Raw genomic sequence first — 15,668 nt, forward strand, 5'->3', positions numbered from 1 at the left:
ACTAAGGGTGGAATGCTGGCCCCACTGAAGTCAATGGGGCTTGGATTTCACTCAAAGTGATGAACTGTAATTAGCTTTGCACACATTCACATGGGAAGGTGCATGCAAAGGTTAAAGGGGCTAAAAGGAAAGGGAGAGCGCTCCCACTCCTCTCCTGGGCTTGGGGAAGCAGTTTTTCTCCACAACTTCTTTTCCTATTTAGCTGGTGCAGTAGCTGGTTGTTTCAATCTGCTATAATCACTGGGTGCAAGGATTACCTCTCCCTGCAACCCAAAACATCTCTGCAAGGAATAATTCTAGTTCCACTCCTTGTCCAGACTAGCACTGGCAGTTGCAACCAACGTCCCAAAAGACAGTGGAGAGGAGTATGTAGGGGAGGGCACACTGCCATCTTTCATTCTTTCAAAAGGTACAGCTGGGGCATACCTGACCGGCACTCCTCAGTGACATCATGTCTGAGGCTAGTAATACATCTCTGGGAGTCTCACCTGATTCAAAACAGTTCTGTGCTGCTGTCTATTGCAACCAGCAGTTTAAAGCCAAAATCTGGCCATAAATATGTCAGCAAACAGAACAGCCAATAGTCTTAACTATAGTTTTTACACAACCTTTGACCTAAGGATTTTTGGCTGAGAGCAGGAGTATTCCCAAGAATATCAAGTATCTTAAAGTCTGACCAGCTCCAGTTCTTACACTTCTCTTTACTCTTTGACTACAGATGTAGTCCTGAATTTAAAACAGATGAGGTTCCATTGCCTTATGTTGTAAACAAATCATTATTTAATCAGCATTGTATTATTTAATCTAATTATGTAACTATGCAAAAATAATAAAGCACTAAAATACTATATAAAGTTTGGAACTTTTAAACAGAACCACAAACCTTCCATGTGGTATAATCATCATCACACAGAAAAATCCTTCTATGATGGATTGCCAAAAAACATATTGGAAAATATAACAGTAATATATCAGAGGAAAAAAATCCTGAAGCTTGAAGGTGTTTTCCATTACAAATTAAATACACTTCTAGGGTTATTTAATAAAAACCGCAACAATATCAAACCTAGTTCATTAGTGAAATAGGGAAGAGATTATTAATCTCCAAAGTGTTATACTGAACTTGGACTCTGAAGACTTGGAAATACCCTATGGCAATTATTGACCAAGAGTGAGGAGAGTGCTACAGACAGTGCTTATGCTCCATACCGGAGGTGGGGAAAAAGAAAAGAAAAGAAAAGAAAAGAAAAGAAAAGAAAGGTGGCAGCAATTGAAGTGTGTTAAAAATTTTAACTTCAAAACACACACATCCTCTGGGAAACGAAATGCAGGAATTGTTACAGGACTGTATATTAGGTTAGATTATCTACAGGAAAATATACCTGGCTAGATTGAATGCATCATCGATCAAACCTGCTCGATTACTGACAGAGATAACCTGTGAGGGGAAAACCAGAAAAACGGAACCATTTAGGATGATAAAAGCAGTGCCACAGCTCGTATGGCTCACACATCAAAGTAGATCCTAGACATGAAACTAGGAGCTTACCTCATGGTTCCTCATTAGTTGGTCAATTAACAACCTCCAATTCCTTACGTCATAGTTAACCCGAAAATAGCCAGTTTGATTGATGTTCCCCAGCAACCAGCTTGTCTCGTCTAAAGCAGCAATTCTGTGATGTTCTGGAAACAAAGAACAACGTAAGGAAAAGGTTATTTTTTTAAATTTGAAAAGGATTTAACATTGCCAAAGAACATATTTTACTTATTTTTTCTTAAAAGGAATACTTGTGGGAGTAAAATAATTATTTCAATTTACATAATCTTTATAAATCACGAGTAAAATATTTTAAAGAATAGATGAACACTAATGACACAGTTAATTTTGTGGGTTAATTATAATTTTCAACATGTGTTCCACCTCAACTAATCTAAAGGGGCAACCCAGTCTGGACCCTGATCTTCCAACTCAACCAGAACCCATGAGGATCCAGTTACAAAATCGGGGCCCTGGCGAGGCATTTCTTCCAAAGTATCCTTAATTAAATGCCTGGGAAATCAATTGCTACTTCAAGACTTGGAGTCTGATTCCGATCTCCCTACCTAAGTTTTACACCAGTGTAACTCTGTTGATTTAAAGGGAGTTATTTCTGGTTTACACCAGTGAAAGTGAGATCAGAATCAAGCCCTTGCTTTATAGGTAAACCCTAAATAGTTTTGTGCATAATCAATGGGAGCAGGAGCAGGTCCTTTAGTCTCAGGTTTCTAATTGAAAGTGTTTCCAGCAGTTTGGTTTGTAGCCACTAGTCACTGAAAAAAGAAAAGGAGTACTTGTGGCACCAAAGCTTATGCTCAGATAAATTGGTTAGTCTCTAAGGTGCCACAAGTACTCCTTTTCTTTTTGCGAATACAGACTAACACGGCTGTTACTCTGAAACCTAGTCACTGAAAATATCTTTTCATTTTAACCAGTTAATCTTACACTGTATGTGTTTTTATTTTCATTCCTTTTTAGACTTTCAGCAACAATTTAGGCCTAATCCCATGAACACTTCTGTAAGTACTTAACATTGTTTTCAAGGTGACTACTCATGTGCTTGAAGCATGCACATAAACATCTGCAGGACAAACACATTCCACATTTCTTTAACTTCAGTGAAATTGCAAGGAATGCAGGATCAAGCCCCAAGTGTCTCATAAAGAATGGCTTAATTTAGTAAATTATTTTGATTCTACTAGTTATTTACTTTAAACTAGGACTTGCTCGAAAATCAAAAGGTGTTTGTTTTTTTTAAATTATTGCCACACAAAGTTCTGTAAGGTAATTTAGCCTGTACGCGCTTGATCAAAGCTATAGCCTAATATTTGTTTTGCTTGTCGTCTTTTTTAAAAAGAAAACTACATGCAGACTTCTCTTGGACGTAGTTCCAATGGGAAACTGATTAGTGTGCCTGAACTATGTAAAACTAATGAAATTATGAAGTGAAATGCAAACAAATATGGTTTGGTAATTCACATATGCCATCTAATACTAGATACGTTGACATACTAGACAACCTGGTTTTCACGTATGGTATTCTTTGTAAAAAGAATTAAAACTATAGGTATAGGGTGCACGTGACACCTCCATTTTAACTGTAATACCAGTAGCACATGACAAGATAGATGACAATAATCAAAACTTTAAGGTGCAGCAATACAGACCACAAAAACCCTGATTCTACAAACACAGAGCACATATGCAACTTTATGTATGCTTGCAGTTCTGTTATGCACATGAGTTCAGTTAAATGTTGGCATGACCAAAGCCTCCATAAATTACTACAACACAGTTCTGTCACTGATAAGGTTTTTCTAATATTAATATTTTTTAAAAACACTTTTTTGGAAGTTGCAAAAGACTTATCCAATTCACTACTTGTTATTTTTCTGCTAAGGCTTATCTAAACTTGCACCAGTTTAAACAAACTAGTTTAAGTAAAGCGGTTTATATAAAATTGTGAAAACTCCTATGAGGGCACAAGTATATTGGTTTAAGACTGTTTACATCAGTTTGGCTTGCTCTGCAAATTTATGAGGGCAACCAAACCACTATAAGCCAGGTTTAAATTGATTTAAGTTTCAACACCCAAAGTTTCACCCATTTAACTAGACTGGTTTTAAAAAATCACACTTTTAGTTAAACTGATTCAACTTTATGTGTAAACAGACTAATTCCTTTTTAATCATACAGTAATATAGGGAGGGACAAATGAGACAGCTTTGGACAGGAGTAAAGGGCACATTAACTCCTTACTCTTTTATGTTTCAACTCGTCATTTGCCGTACCTATCCTTGTTAATATAACCATGGCTGGCATAGAAGAGGATGCAGAGGGACTCTGTATCCAGAGTCAAGACAGACGAAGATTCCTGGCACAACAGGAAATTGATTGAAATAAGTTCTCCACGCTGAAGATATGATCTAAAAATTATGCTCCTCTCCCTTCAGAGAAGCTACCAGTATTACTGCAAGGAGGAGAGGTAATGGGTATGATTCAGTGTTACAGATGGCTGTGTTCTCTCCCACATGTCAACTGATGGGGTAGAATAGTGGTGGAAGGGCTGTTTGTCTGCAATGGGCCCATCCATTGCGAGTTATAGCTTTGTTTTGTACTTCACAGGTGACAGAAGCCAGGATTAAGCTCATCATGTTTTTTAGTAAGTGAAAATTCATTATGGATATTTTTACTGGTTATATTTGTTTCTGTGTATGACTTTTCTATTAGTAATTGTGCTTTAATTGCTGCCATATTTGAAAATAACGACTCATAAATGGTTAATCCATACCATTAAATTAAGTCTAAAAAACCTTCAAAATTGGCAAATGATCTAAAATTAATTATGAACCAATGTTGTCCAATAACCTGCAATAACGAAGTGCAGACTATCTAGATAAGGTAGGTGTGTGATAAAATAAAGGGAACAAATACATATACTCCCTTCTGATAAAAGTAAAAAGAACAGGAGTACTTATGGCACCTTAGAGACTAACAAATTTATTAGAGCATAAACTTTTGTGGGCTACAGCCCACTTCATTGGATGCATAGAATGGAACATATAGTAAGTAAGTAACATATATATATACACATACAGATAAGTTGCAAGTTACCATACAAACTGTGCCTTGCATAATGACAGGTTTCAGAGTAGCAGCTGTGTTAGTCTGTAGCCACAAAAAGAAAAGGAGTACTTGCGGCACTTTAGAGACTAACAAATTTATTTGAGTATAAGCTTTTGTGAGCTACAGCATCCGTGAGTTGCATCTGATGAAGTGAGCTTTAGCTCACGAAAGCTTATGCTCAAATAAATTTGTTAGTCTCTAAGGTGCCACAAGTACTCCTTTTCCTCATACAAACTGTGAGAGGCGAATTAGTTAAGATGAGCTATTATCAGCAGGAGAAAAAAACTTTTGTAGTGATAATCAAAATGGCCCATTTAGACAGTTGACAAGAAGGTGTGAGGATACTTAACTTAACGAAATAGATTCAATATGTGTAATGACCCAGCCACTCCCAGTCTGTATTCAAACCCAAGTTAATGGTATCTAGTTTGCATATTCATTCAAGCTCAGCAGTTTCTCATTGGAGTCTGTTTCTGAAGCTTTTCTGTTGCAAAATTGCCACCCTTAAATCTTTTACTGAGTGGCCAGAGAGGTTGACTATGTAAGCTATTTATGCCACATGACATGATATAGCATGATACCTGCCAGTCCAAGCTGACAACTTCAAAATACTCTCTTCCATAAATATTAGCTGTAGGATGTGTCATACAGAGATCGCTCTGATACAGAACAGCAGTATCTTTTCAAAAACTGAAAATGTTATCCCTGCTTTCAGTCAGTTTTAACTACAATCATAACCTCTTTTTTTCCATAAGGCCATTGATATTTGACCTTTTGAAGCAAAAGGGGGCAGGAATCTTTCTATGCCATCCCAGCTCAAACAAGCAGGTGGTTATGGTAAAGGGTTGTCTGATGCATGTACTTCACATAATTCTATATAATTTACTGGAATTTGATGTCGGAGCCTGTGTGTATTCTCATAAATTTCTATACACAAAGTTCTCTTTTCCCCCCATGATTTTCTGGTGGTTATGTGCAACTGAAAACCACTATACACATAGGCAATTTCCCCACTTATCAAAAACATATTTATTAAACTATCACAGTAGAAACACTACAGTTCAGGAGAAGGTGGCATCCCCTTCTAAACACTATATTCAATCATTCATAAATTTCTCAAAAGATATTCCTTCTGGGCAGAAATCTCTCATTACTGATTGCAACGATTGATTTTTTAAGTTCAGACTAAACTATACAGTTATTTTTGAGTTTTAGGGAAATAAAAAAATGCATCCTACTTTTTTTCCTCTACAAATATTGTTAATTGGTTAATTCAGGCGGAGTGAAGAGGTCTTAAAGTTGGAGTTAATTACATTTGCACTCACTGTAAGTAATTAACTCCCTTTCTACTCCTGCAGTGGAAAGAGACCTTAAAGAGGCCTTAGTGATAGGTCTAGGGGAGACAAGGCAGTTTGTTGTTTTTACACGAGTTAACATATTAAGTTAAAGACTGTGGGAGAGCACAGGGTTAACCTTTACCTACTAACTCTTGTTAAAACCACAGGTCCCCTTGTCTTCATAGGATGTTATCTTGTGTTAGTTGCTATGTTAGCTAAGACAAGAATGAACCTTTTTCCTTAGTGAAGACAAGGGCTAAATGAGAATCAGGCGTAATCACTTGAAGTTCTGACCTCCTACTCTCAAGGTTCTGAATGGCCTCAACTCTCATTGAGATCAGTAGTTACGGATTTTGGGCACCTTGAAGGGGGAACTCAGCATCTTGCAAGATCAAATCCATGCATCGAGCATCCATCTGGAAGGAAGTGCCTTGATGCTGACAAACGTATGGGCCTTGTCTACAAAACGTTTTTACAATGATTTAACTATTTTGGTTAGAAGTGTCATTTTTCTACATAAATTGTTAAATTAACATGGAATAAAGCTCTCTTATGCTGGTATTGCTTATTCCCTTTCCCCACAGGAATAGCAATACCAGTATAAGGCACATTTATACCAGTTTGGGCTGGTTGACAAGTTTCAGACACCTTTTTCAATTAAAAAAAAATGCTGTTTTGGCAAAATGAAGATACTTTGCAGGAGCATATCAGTTTCAACAACATTTTTCTAAATTTTTTGGTGGGAAAATTTCAAACCAAAACAAGTCAAATGAAAATGAAATATTTTATTTAAATATGATTCAACTATTATTTTGATTGGATTTGCCATTCTGTTTCAATTCAGTGTGGAAAAAAGTTGTTTCCACCCCATGTATTTTCATCGGATGACTACATCCATTAACATTGCCAGGGGGTGGGACTGATTCATTTTACCCACATGTGGAGTCCTACAGTGAGAGCAGCAGCAGCTCTGTTCATGTCCTGGCTCAGTTGTTGGGATAGAGGGAGGGCTGTGATTGTGACTGAATGTGCATCTTTGGTGAACGGAAGCAGGGATTTCCAGGCTCTGTGACTCCCTGACCCCCAGAGTTGCTGGCACTGCAGTGAAGCAGGACATTTTGCCTCACGAATCCTGCCTTTCTCTCCCTGTTCGGACAGATGAAAAGAGAGTGGAAACAATTCAGGTCAGACTCGCAGCTGTCGATGCTGTTCCACGACAGGCAATACTGCATCATCCCTCACACAGCTCTCCGTCTGAGAGCTCTGTTAGTGGCACCAGCAGACCCATGGGCGGCATATATAAGAGGCTTGGGGACGCTAAGCCTCCCCAAAATAGGCTGTCCATGCAAGAAGGCTAATGCCACGAATGCGGCGCAGGTCATCTCCCTTGGGGGGGGCGCCAACTTTGAAATGCTGGAAGTGAAGTTATCTAGAAGCTTGCGGCATCACTGGTGCCTGGACTGTGGCCCCACCCGTGCTCCACCTCAAGGCTCTGCCCTGCTCGGCCTCTTCCCCCAAGATGCCTCCTGCCTGCCACTCGCTCCTCTCCGCAGCAGAGAATAACGTGCAGCCGGGCAGGCCTCTGGGGAAGAGGTGGAGTGGGGGCAGGGTCTTGGGGGTGAGGCCATAGTCCAGGCGCCAGTGCCCCCCACTTTCTAGGGAGCTTCCGGTGCTCACATGTAAGCTTCCCCAAACGGGAGACTCTCACACTGCCTATGAGCAGACCCTGGCACAAGGTTGCATAGAAGCAGCACTCGTCTGTGCAGCAGTTTAGGGTGGGAAAAGAAAGACCAGCTCTTGAGACATGGTTTGCTCAGTGGTGAAACTGTTGTGGAAGGCTCAGCATCATGAACCCAGGGAAGTAAAGGGAGGGAACCACATTGCCACGGGGAGTCAGCAGCCTGAGGCAGACAGCTCCTCCAGAGAGGAATATTGCCCCAGGGCATAATCAAAAACACAGGGGGCAGGAAGCAGTAATGATTAAGAAGATCTGGAATTTAGCACAGCTTCAGTTAGTTTTGTATCTCCTCCTGAATCGCCTGAGGTTGATTCCGCTTTAGAGGCTGACCCCAGCAGACTATTGCCCAAGTACCAGCAGCTACAGCTCCCTCGAAAATCTTGCTCCATTATTTCCCCTCTAAAAAGAATGTGGTTGTTAGTCATGGCTCCCATGTGGGGAAAGATCACTGCCTCCATATTGATGGACACAGTTTTGGTGGGAACACTAAGGGGGAAAGTGTTCCCACAATGCATTTGTCTCAGCAACAACTATCAATAACTGAACAGTCCCAGTCTTTTTAATCTCTTCTCATATGGAAGCTGTTCCACACACTTAATCATTTTTGTTGCCCTTGTCTGTACCGTTTCCATTTTTAATATATCTTCTTTTGAGATGGGGAGACCAGAACTGCACGCAGTATTCAAGGTGTGGGCGTAACAGGGCTTTTCATAGTGGCATTATGATATTTTCTGTTTTATCATCCAAACCTTTCCTAATAGTTCCTAGCATTCCATTAGATTTTTTGACTGTTCCTGCATATTAAGTGGATGTTTTCAGAGAACTATTCACAATGACTCCAAGATCTCTTTCTTGAGTGGTAGCAGCTAATTTAAACACCATCATTTTGTATGCATCACTGGGATTATGTTTGCCAATATGCATTACTTTGCATTTATCAACATTGAATTTCATCTGCCATTTTGTTGTCCAGTCACCTAGTTTTGTGAGATCCCTATGTAATTCTTAACAGTCTGCTTTGTACTTAACTATCCTAAGTAATTTTATATCGTCTGCAAATTTTGCCAACTCACTGTTTACCCCTTTTTTAAGATAATTAATGAATATGTTAAACAGCACTGGTCCCAGTACAGATCCCTGGCAGACACAGATATTTACCACTCTCCATTCTCAAAACTGACCATTTATTCCCACCCTTTGTTTCCTGTCTTTTATTAGTTACTGATCCATGATAGGACCTTCCCTTAATGAATTCTTACCTTGCTGAAGAGCATTTGGTGGGGGACCTTGACAAAGGCTTTCCGAAAGTCCAAGTATACTATATCCACTGGATCACTCTTGTCCACGTTTGTTGACCCCCTCAAAAGAATTCTAGTAGATTGGTGAGGCATGCTTTCTTTTTACAAAAGCTGTGTTGACTCCTCCCCAACAAATCATGTTAATCTATGTGTCTGATCATTCTGTTCTTTACTATAGTTTCAACCAATTTGTCTGGTACTGAGGTTAGGCTTACCAGCCTGTAATTGCCATGATCGCCTCTGGAGCCTTTTTTAAAAATTAGCATCACATTTGCTATCCTCCAGTCATCTGGCACAGAAGCTGATTTATGTGATAGGTTACATACCACAGTTAGTAATTCTGCAATTTCATATTTGAGTCAATTCAGAACTCTTGGTGAATAGCATCTGATCCTGGTAACTTACTACTGTTTAATTTATCAATTTGTTCCAAAACCTCCTCTACTGATACCTTAATCTGTGACATTTCCTCTGTTTTTCACCTAAAAACTAATGGCTCAGGTGTGGGAATTTCCCTCACATCCTGTGTAGTGAAGACCGATGCATATAATTCATTTAGCTTCTCCACAATGGCGTAGTCTTAAGTGCTCTTTTAGCATCTCGATCGTCCAGTGGCCCCACCGATTGTTTGGCAGGCTTCCTGCTTCCGATTTACTTTAAAAAAAAATCCTATTAGTTTGGCTAGTTTTGAGTCTTTGGCTAGTTGCTCTTCACATTCTTTTTCGGCCTGTTTAATTTTACTCTTACACTTGTCTTGCCAGAGTTTATGCTCCTTTCTATTTTTTTCAGTAAGATTTGACATCCAATTTTTAAAGGCTGGGCTGGCCTTTTGCCTTCTTTAGTGTAGTGTTTAGACATGGTGGACTGTTTTTGGTCCTTTTACTATCCTTTTTATTTGGGGATATACATTTGATTTGAGCCATTATTGTGGTATTTTAAAAAAGTTTCCATACAGCTTGCAGGCATTTCACTCTTGTGACTGTTCCTTTTAATTTCCATTGAACTAGCGTCTTCATTTTTGTGTAGTTTCCCTTTCTGAAATTAAATACGACTGTGGTGGACTTCTTTGATATTCCCTCCCCTGCCCCCAGGATGTTAAATTTTATTATATTAAGTTTCTGTGATGCCTGCTATTTCAATATCCTCATTTAATACTAGGCACTCAAGTTCACCCATCTTGTTATTTAGACATCTAGCATTTGTATACAAACACTTATAAAATTTGTCACTTTTTATTTATTTGCCTTTATGTGATGTAATTGAATGGGATTCACTTTCATTTGACTTTTTCTCGTCAGTTCCCACCTGTGCTTTATCGACATCTATCCTCTCCTCTTTACTAAGATATAGAGAATCCCCATTAATAGATCTTCTCCAAGGGGATGTCTCTGTCAGAACCGGGTGCTCCTCCACAGCTGTCAGCTTTCCCCGAAGCCCTTAGTTTAAAAATTCCTCTTTAAGATGGGGTGACCAGAACTGAAATCTGGTTCCAGTGATCTGGTTCTATTTTGGTTTAACAGGAGCCCATCCTTCCTGTATTAGGGTCCTCCTTTCCCAAAAGGTTCCCCAGTTCCTAATAAGCTGGTAACACCCCTTCTTATAGCATCATCTCATCCATGCATTGAGACCCTGCAGCTCTCCCTGTCTGTCTGGCCCTGCGCATGGAACTGGAAGTATTTCAGAAAACGCTTCCATTTCAGAAAATGTTTCTGAAATGTTGCAAGTTGAGGAATATCCATCAGAGTCCACCCTGGAGGGCACAGAATGGATTCCTAACACCACCACGCAGTCAGGCACCAGTCCCAGTACCTTTCTTGTGGACTGACTATAATTTGCTTTAATTATTGCACTGGGGAGCCTCAGAGAGAGGGAGACAGACCAACCTGCCAGCTGTGGAATTACTGGCACAAGAGACAAACCACTGTATTAAATGTCTTAGAGCATTGTGCTTATGGATCACCTGATGAATTTCTCTGGCCCTCTCTCCCTCTGTCTCATATTTAATTTTGTCAGCCCAATGTTGTGATGGAAAGTCCATGGCTGCTGGCTTCAGGATGGGGCCCTGCGTGCACCCTCCAGCACCTGTGAGTGCCTCTTGTGGATGTGGCCCCACAGGGTGTTAGTCTCAGAGTCTCTCCTGGCTACATGACAGTGGGAAGGGAGCTTTTTCACAGTGGTGGTAGGCAGGCCCATCTGGCTCCTGCCCTAGCAAGAAGGTACATCTGCTACCATCTCCATGCACCATTGCCCCCTCGTCTTCCCCATAATCTCCTTTCCAAGTCCTAGGGGATTTTATTTTTTCATTTATTTTGGTCTGTGTGTCACTGACTCACCCTCTTCTCACCCTGACTAGTTGACACTGAGCTCTGTCCCACTGATAACTGAATTCAGAATGGCCACTATTGGACTTGCTCTTCTGAGTTGAAAGAAAAGTGCAGCCGGACTCCCAGGCCAGTTGTTAGACCTCTTGAGCCTCTTCCTCCAGTTGCAGAATTGCTTCTAGACAACGTCCAGTGACAGGACTACAGCAGTACTCCCCCTCTGTACTATGGAAACCCTCTGGGATTCCCCACAAGTTAACAAGCCTGGAAACTGCCTCCTTCAGACTCAGAACACTTCCTGGAGCAACAAGCACATTATCCCTGTATCAGCTGCAGAAAACCTCCTAGGATTCCCCTAACATCAATCATTGTATTCTGCAAATACAAGGGGTATAGCGAGTTACATGTTTAACATATCCAAAGTTGATGTCATCATTTTTATTGAGGTATCATCTAAGACCCTACTATGCTAGACATTGTAGAAACATGCAAGATGATACCAACCCTGCCCTGATGAGCATACAATCTAATTTGAAATAAGACAACCAGTGAGTGAGGGGTAGGGGAACGACAAGCATAAAGACAGTAGATCATCATCGCGTTGATTAGCTATGCACACCAATTTATGGCTTGGCATCATTTGAAAGTTTTTTTAAAAGTATAGCTAACGGTCATTCTTGATGACTGCTCACTATAGCCATCATTAGTTTGTTGATTTTGTATAAGCCTCTCTGAGTAGGTCTGAAGGAGAAGAGTTTAGTGGCTTTTCAGATTAGGTGAGGGAGGGCATTCAGTGAGTAAAGGGCAGCAAGGCAGAAACTGTGCAGCTGATCATGGGAGACACTCATAAATGAGTTTTCAAGGCTGCCATCAGTGGCAGAGGGAAGGACGTGTGTGTGAAAGTGAGACTATGAGAATGATAGTTATACAGGCCTCATCAGCTCCCACTGCAGGCAATGGGAATCTCATCATTGACTTCAGTGGGAGCTGGATCAAGGCCTGAGGGACAAGAACAGATAAGATAAGGATAAGGTAAGGATGAGACAGAGTGTGAAGGGGCTTAAAGTATTATCACTGTGGCCAACTTAATGCTGCTGTGGGAAAAATTAACATCTGCATTTCCTGACTGGAGTGTGTCTAAATTCTAAAATGAAAATTACACTGGACCCAGACCCCAGTCCTAGACCAGTGCCAAAAAAACCCCAAAACCCCAACAACCTAGATCATGGGAGCAGTAATAAAATATTAAGGTCTGATACATCATGAACAATCAGGGCTAGAAACACATACCTTATACCACTAGAAAGTTGGGATTCTCATATTTCCACTGCTATACTGGTATACACCATTCATTTCTAGCCCTGCTGGTTGCTAATCTCTAAGGTACTATTATCCCTTACTGACCTGTAAAAGAACAAAAAGGAAAAGACAGGCACACACAGGCTTGGCTATTTCTTCCTTCCAGTTCTATTTACTCTGGAAGGAAACCCATAGGCTATACCTTTTCTGTACTGTCAACTGGGTCAATTCTTCCTCTACTGCCCAGGCATGTAGGGGATGTATGGCTCCTTCTCTTCCACTTCTTCTAATCTTATCATACAACTCCCCAACTTTTTCTTCATCCACTTCAATTCTGACATAAATTCAGTAGCAGATACAGCATGCACTGTCAGGGAAAGAGAGGAATGCTTTCTAACATTTGCAAGATGGTATTCTTAGCTGCTTTTTGGTGATAAAAGGCATTGGCTTCTAGCTCTAGTTGTTCTCAAGATAGTGGTTGCTATAATTATGTCAGAATTGAAGCAGGGGGTAAAAGCAAGATGGTAATCAGAATAATGCTCCAATATCTAGCAACCTACCAGGGCTAGAAACAGTTTGGGAGATCAATAAAAAGATTTTGGGGGACACTAAATGTTTCTTAGCACTGGTTGTAGATGATTGATCAAATTAAAAAAAACAGTATTCTTAACCTTAATATTACATTACTGCATATTTTGCATTTATTAGTTTACAGATTTTGCACTCAGCAGGTGTTTTATTACAAAGATATTTTATTTAGCTTTCACCATTCTATATATGGAATTGCATTTATACAATAATTTAGTATGTGATCTCAGATATAAAATAGCTGCTTTGGAACATCTTTCTGTTTAAAACCTTCTCTTTGCACCATCTAACTTTTGTGAAAATTACCTGGTTCTTTCCTCTCCTCCCCCCCTCCAAAAAAAAATCTTTCTGGCAGTTCATTTTCAAGCAGCTGAAATTGGGTGCACAGCAACTAAACAATTACCTACGATCAATTCTGAGACACAGTTCAGGAAAACACATGTATGCTTTACAAGATTCCACTGTGAGGAAAGTTTATTTTTACCTGATTTGTTAGACACCCATATAATTGCCTCTGAAGAGATGTGGCTTGTATTTCCTACTGCAATTGTTAGTGGAATCTGCCACAAGTAGCTGCAAGACAAAGGAGGGGATCTATGAACAAAAATACCGAACCAAGTCTTCTCACTCACAGCAATCAGGGATCACATCAAAGAAATCACAACACAATTTCAGTAGCGGTAAAGATTTTGATTCTAATAAGTTACTTTGATTTTAAGATGAATGTGATAGTGGTAACAAACCAACGAAAAAGTCATTCGTCTTAAAAAAATACTGAATTAGATTTTTCACAAGCTACAACACAAGAGATTTTTTTTCCACAAGGTTTCTAGTAAAAGGTTTTTATAAAAGAGGAAAGAATGACATCCATAAAAAGATGACCACCATTCATTCATTCCTGAAAAAGAGAAACCCGAGGGGAAAACATTCTTTGGCTTAGATGGTCTGCTAAGTTTAAAAGCAACCTAAAAGCACTGCCATTCTTTTAGCATTAACTTCTTAACGTGTTATATCAGGCTTTCATTACTAGTAGATTATGACAGTAAAGTTAATGGGCCTATTCCTCTACTGACTTGCCCTCCTGTTGTCATTTACACCTGGGCAAATTACCATTCAGATTTGGACAAATGCAGCTGGCACAGGTGTAAGGGAGAATCAAACCTCAGCATCTTCATGGTGCACAACCACGTCATTCATTGAATAAATGTCAGTAATTCATCTAAGATCTTCATAACATTTTACCCTAAAGAGAAATTACTGCACACTATATATCTTTTCTCAGGATATGGAAAGGATCCTTTAGGATGCCATTATTACCCCTACTTTCAACTCCCCAAACCACCTCAAACACAAAATCCTTCCCCCAGCTTGGGAGAGTTATAAATGTTTCCCCTACAGAGCCTCCCTCCAGGTGTGATTTTTAAATCAATTTAGTTAAACTGATGCAAATGTCTGTGGACAAGCACTTAATGTCCAAATCAGCTCCATGACCACCAGTATTTGTCATTTCAAAATTATTTGGTGTTTAAAAGTTTTAAACCGCAACTATCACTCCCCTGAGATTCTCTCATTCAGAAGTTTGCCCCACTTAACTATATGCAATACTTAAATGTCACAACAGCAATAAACATGCTTGCAAATGACTAATGGTCCGCCAGGGAACACATCTGGCATACTGTGCTGAAAGTTACACACATCATGGAGTGCATAGCACTGAATTTCCTCAGTATGTATTCAGAGAGAAATGGTGGACTCCTAAAAAGGAATCTAAGGGCTTCTCTACATGGTGGGGTAATGTGCATCATGAGGGTCTGATTTTTAAAGTGCATTAATGTGTTGAGCATTAATTGGTCTGTGCAGACCCTGCTGGTGTGCTTTAACATACTGCTGTTTGAAACAGTACTATGTTAAAGTGTACGAGTGCAGCAGTTCTTAACCAGGAGTCTGGGGCCCCCTGGCAGGATGCAAGCAGGTTTCATGGGGTCTGCCAAGAAGGGCCAGTGTTAAGACTCGCTGGGGCCCAGGGTAGAAAGCCGAAGCCCCGCTGTGTGGGCTCAAGCCTGGAGCCCCAAGCCCTGCCACCTGGGGCTGAAGCCAAAGTCTGAGTTTTGTGTGGCCCCCTATGGTGTGGGGCCCTGGGATTTTTGAATCATAGAATCATAAAAGATTAGTGTTGGAAGAGCTCTCAGGAGGTCATCTAGTCCAACCTCTTGCTCAAAGCAGGACCAACCCCAACTAAATCATCCCAGCCAGGGCTTTGTCAAACCAGGCCTTAAAAACCTCTAAGGATGGAGATTGCTTTCTACCACCGAGCACCGGCCCTGGCTTTTACATGCAGAAAAACAGCTGTTATGGCACCGGCGGGCAGGGGAGTTTTTATAGCATGGGGGGGGGGGACCTCAGAAAGAAAAAGGTTGAGAACCT

General features: G+C 40.3%; 1 protein-coding gene across 2 annotated transcripts in view; it reads right to left on the bottom strand.

The window, feature by feature from the left end:
• Positions 1 to 15,668, bottom strand: part of TRHDE (thyrotropin releasing hormone degrading enzyme) — a 324,392-nt gene that overhangs the window by 68,240 nt on the left and 240,484 nt on the right. For both annotated transcript variants that reach the window (XM_043547744.1, XM_007054797.4), the window contains 3 exons: positions 13,729 to 13,817; positions 1,550 to 1,683; positions 1,383 to 1,438 (listed from right to left, as the gene is read on the bottom strand). In XM_043547744.1, coding sequence (XP_043403679.1) covers positions 1,383 to 1,438; positions 1,550 to 1,683; positions 13,729 to 13,817 — 279 coding nt within the window. The remainder of the gene's footprint in view (positions 1 to 1,382; positions 1,439 to 1,549; positions 1,684 to 13,728; positions 13,818 to 15,668) is intronic.

Source organism: Chelonia mydas, chromosome 1 (genome assembly GCF_015237465.2).
Source record: "Chelonia mydas isolate rCheMyd1 chromosome 1, rCheMyd1.pri.v2, whole genome shotgun sequence".
In the NCBI taxonomy this organism is placed as follows: domain Eukaryota; kingdom Metazoa; phylum Chordata; order Testudines; family Cheloniidae; genus Chelonia; species Chelonia mydas.